The 2,975-nt window shown below is 34.4% G+C and overlaps 1 protein-coding gene across 1 annotated transcript; it reads right to left on the bottom strand.

The window, feature by feature from the left end:
* LOC132945669 (uncharacterized) lies at positions 1 to 789 on the bottom strand. Its single transcript, XM_061015434.1, has one exon. It carries the CDS (start codon positions 787 to 789, stop codon positions 1 to 3), a length of 789 nt encoding a protein of 262 aa, XP_060871417.1.
* Positions 790 to 2,975: the final 2,186 nt, after the last annotated feature.

Below are 2,975 nucleotides of genomic sequence, written 5' to 3'. Positions count from 1 at the left end.
CTACATAGCAACCGATATAACCATAGTAACCGTGATTACCATAGCAACCACCGTTTCCATAGCAACCGATGTAACCATAGCAACCGTGGTTACCATAGCAACCCTTGTTGCCATAGCAACCACCGTTTCCATAGCGACCGATGTTTCCATAGCAACCGATGTTACCATAGCAACCACCGTTTCCATAGCAACCGTGGTTACCATAGCAACCACCGTTTCCATAGCAACCACCGTTTCCATAGCAACCACCGTTTCCATAGCAACCGTGGTTACCATAGCAACCACCGTTTCCATAGCAACCGATGTTACTATAGCAACCACTGTTTCCATAGCAACCACCGTTTCCATAGCAACCGATGTTACTATAGCAACCACCGTTTCCATAGCAACCGATGTAACCATAGCAACCGTGGTTACCATAGCAACCGTGGTTACCATAGCAACCGTGGTTACCATAGCAACCACCGTTTCCATAGCAACCGATGTTACTATAGCAACCACCGTTTCCATAGCAACCACCGTTTCCATAGCAATCACTGTTACCATAGCAACCGTGGTTACCATAGCAACTACCGTTTCCATAGCAACCACTGTTTCCATAGCAACCACCGTTACCATAGCAACCGTGGTTACCATAGCAACCACTGTTTCCATAGCAACCGATGTAACCATAGCAACCATCGTTACCATAGAAACCACCGTTACCATGGCAACCACCGTTTCCATAGCAACCGATGTTACTATAGCAACCACCGTTTCCATAGCAACCACCGTCACCATAGCAACCATGGTTACCCTAGCAATCACTGTAACTATAGCAACAGATATAAAAACTTCCCACCCACGTTAACAAATACACATCAAAAGTATGCCAAAAAATAGCGAATAATAAGCAAGTAAAAGCAAGTCGGTATTCAAAATTAGCAAGTTACTTTCACATTTTATATAATAGCAAAATAAGTTTCAGGGGGCCAAGTTCACGCAGTCCCCCGCAATCAGTCTAATCTGTTCCGGACAAATTGTAAACAATGGTAAATAATTGTAAATTACAAATAATAACAAATTGTATTATCCATATTATTATATTTTAAGTCACAATTGTATGACGTTATTATGACTAGCACACTTACTACGCAGTAGTGTCCTAATATAATATAATAATGTAATATTGTAATGTATGTATATATATTTCAATATATTCTAATAAAGTGTTCTTAAATATAATTAACAGTCACATTTATTATAACATGGCGCAGTCGAGGTAGGATACAAGTGTTAAATTAAAGATTAAATAGATAAATTCAGATTAAAAAATATTGAAACTAGCAGCGATGGCATTGGAATTTAATAGACCCAATAGTCTGTGCCTCGAAGGTAACTTGTCTGAAAATTTTAAAATGTTTAAACAAAAAATCGAAATATATTTTAAAGTGACAGAAACGTATAAGTAAGACTCAGACGTACAAGTGGCTCGCTTATTAAATTTGATGGATCAGGATGGCTTAGAATTATATTATACAATCAAGAAGGTTGGAGAAGAATCAGTAGAAACAATATTAAAATCACTGGAAGAATACTGCATTCCTAAAACCAATGAAATTATAGAACATTTTAATTTCTTTAACCGAAAACAACACGATGGTGAACAGTTTGATGTATGGTACACGGATCTGAAAAAATTAATCAAAGGATGTAATTTTGGAGAAGCTGAGAACAAAATATTAAGAACGCAGATAGTGTTGGGAATATTTGATAAAGAAACCCAAACCAGATTGCTAAGAGATGATGTTGCGTTGAACAAAGTAGTGTCATATTGCCAATCAGTGGAACGTGCAGAGTCAAACAGAAGGAATGTTGATCACGGGAAATGAATCAGACAAGGCCATGCATGAAGTAGTAAACAAATATAGGACCAAGGAGCAGAATCAGAACAAATCGTGGAAAAAGGACGAGTCAAATCAAAATCAGTATAATAGCAGTCAACCAAATCAGTTAAAGGATCGTCAAATGAGTAAGAAAGGTAATAGTTTTAATAATATGATTAATTGTAATAGATGTGGGTCAAATCATGTATATAAAAACTGTCCAGCATATGGGAAATGTTGTAAAAATTGTATCATAATTTTGCTAAAATGTGTAAAAAGAAAAAACAGTGATAACAAGTATGAAATGAAAAAAAGCGCAAGAAATAAAGATTGAAAATAGAGAAGAGCATGACACGTTTATAGTAGAATCAGTTCATAAGTTGTGATCTATAAAAATGAATGGTGTAAAACATTTTAAATAAATGGTAAGAAAATTAATTTCAAGTTAGACAGAGGAGCTGAGATAAACACATTGTCAGAGGAAGATTGTAATTATTTAGGTATACAGAAGTTAATAAAAAATACAAAAGTAACATTAGAAGTGTATGGTGGATTTAAGATGAAACCAGTAGGAGAAATAAAAACTATATTGACATTAGATGATTTCAGTATAGAAACAGAGTTCATAGTGATAGATAAGGTTTACAAGAGTAGGTCGATTATAGGACTACCAATACTTGAAGAATTAAAATTAATAAAAAATGTAGATTTGATAGCAACATAACAATGAGTTGAACAAAAATAAATTTGTGGAAATGAACTTAGATGTGTTTGAAAGTGTAGGTTGTTTCCCTGATGTATGTAGTCTTAAATTGAAAGAAGGAATAGTACCAAAAGCTAGTATAGCTAGAAGAGTACCTATTAAAATTAAAGATAAATTAAAATTAAAATTAGAAGAACTTGTAAAAAAAAATATAATAACACCAATGGATGAACCAAGTGAGTGGGTAAATAATTTGGTAGTAGTACAAAAACCAGATTCATCGCTTAGAATTTGTCTAGATCCAAAAGAATTAAATAACTGCCTAGTAAGAGAACAATATCCAGTACCAACGTTAGAAGAAATTACTCCAAAATTAATAAATAAAAAATATTATAGTGTGCTTGACT

Source organism: Metopolophium dirhodum, chromosome 5 (assembly GCF_019925205.1).
Source record: "Metopolophium dirhodum isolate CAU chromosome 5, ASM1992520v1, whole genome shotgun sequence".
Taxonomy (NCBI): domain Eukaryota; kingdom Metazoa; phylum Arthropoda; class Insecta; order Hemiptera; family Aphididae; genus Metopolophium; species Metopolophium dirhodum.
Note: the sequence above shows the minus strand (reverse complement) of the source record. Positions and strands in the feature narration are given on the sequence as shown.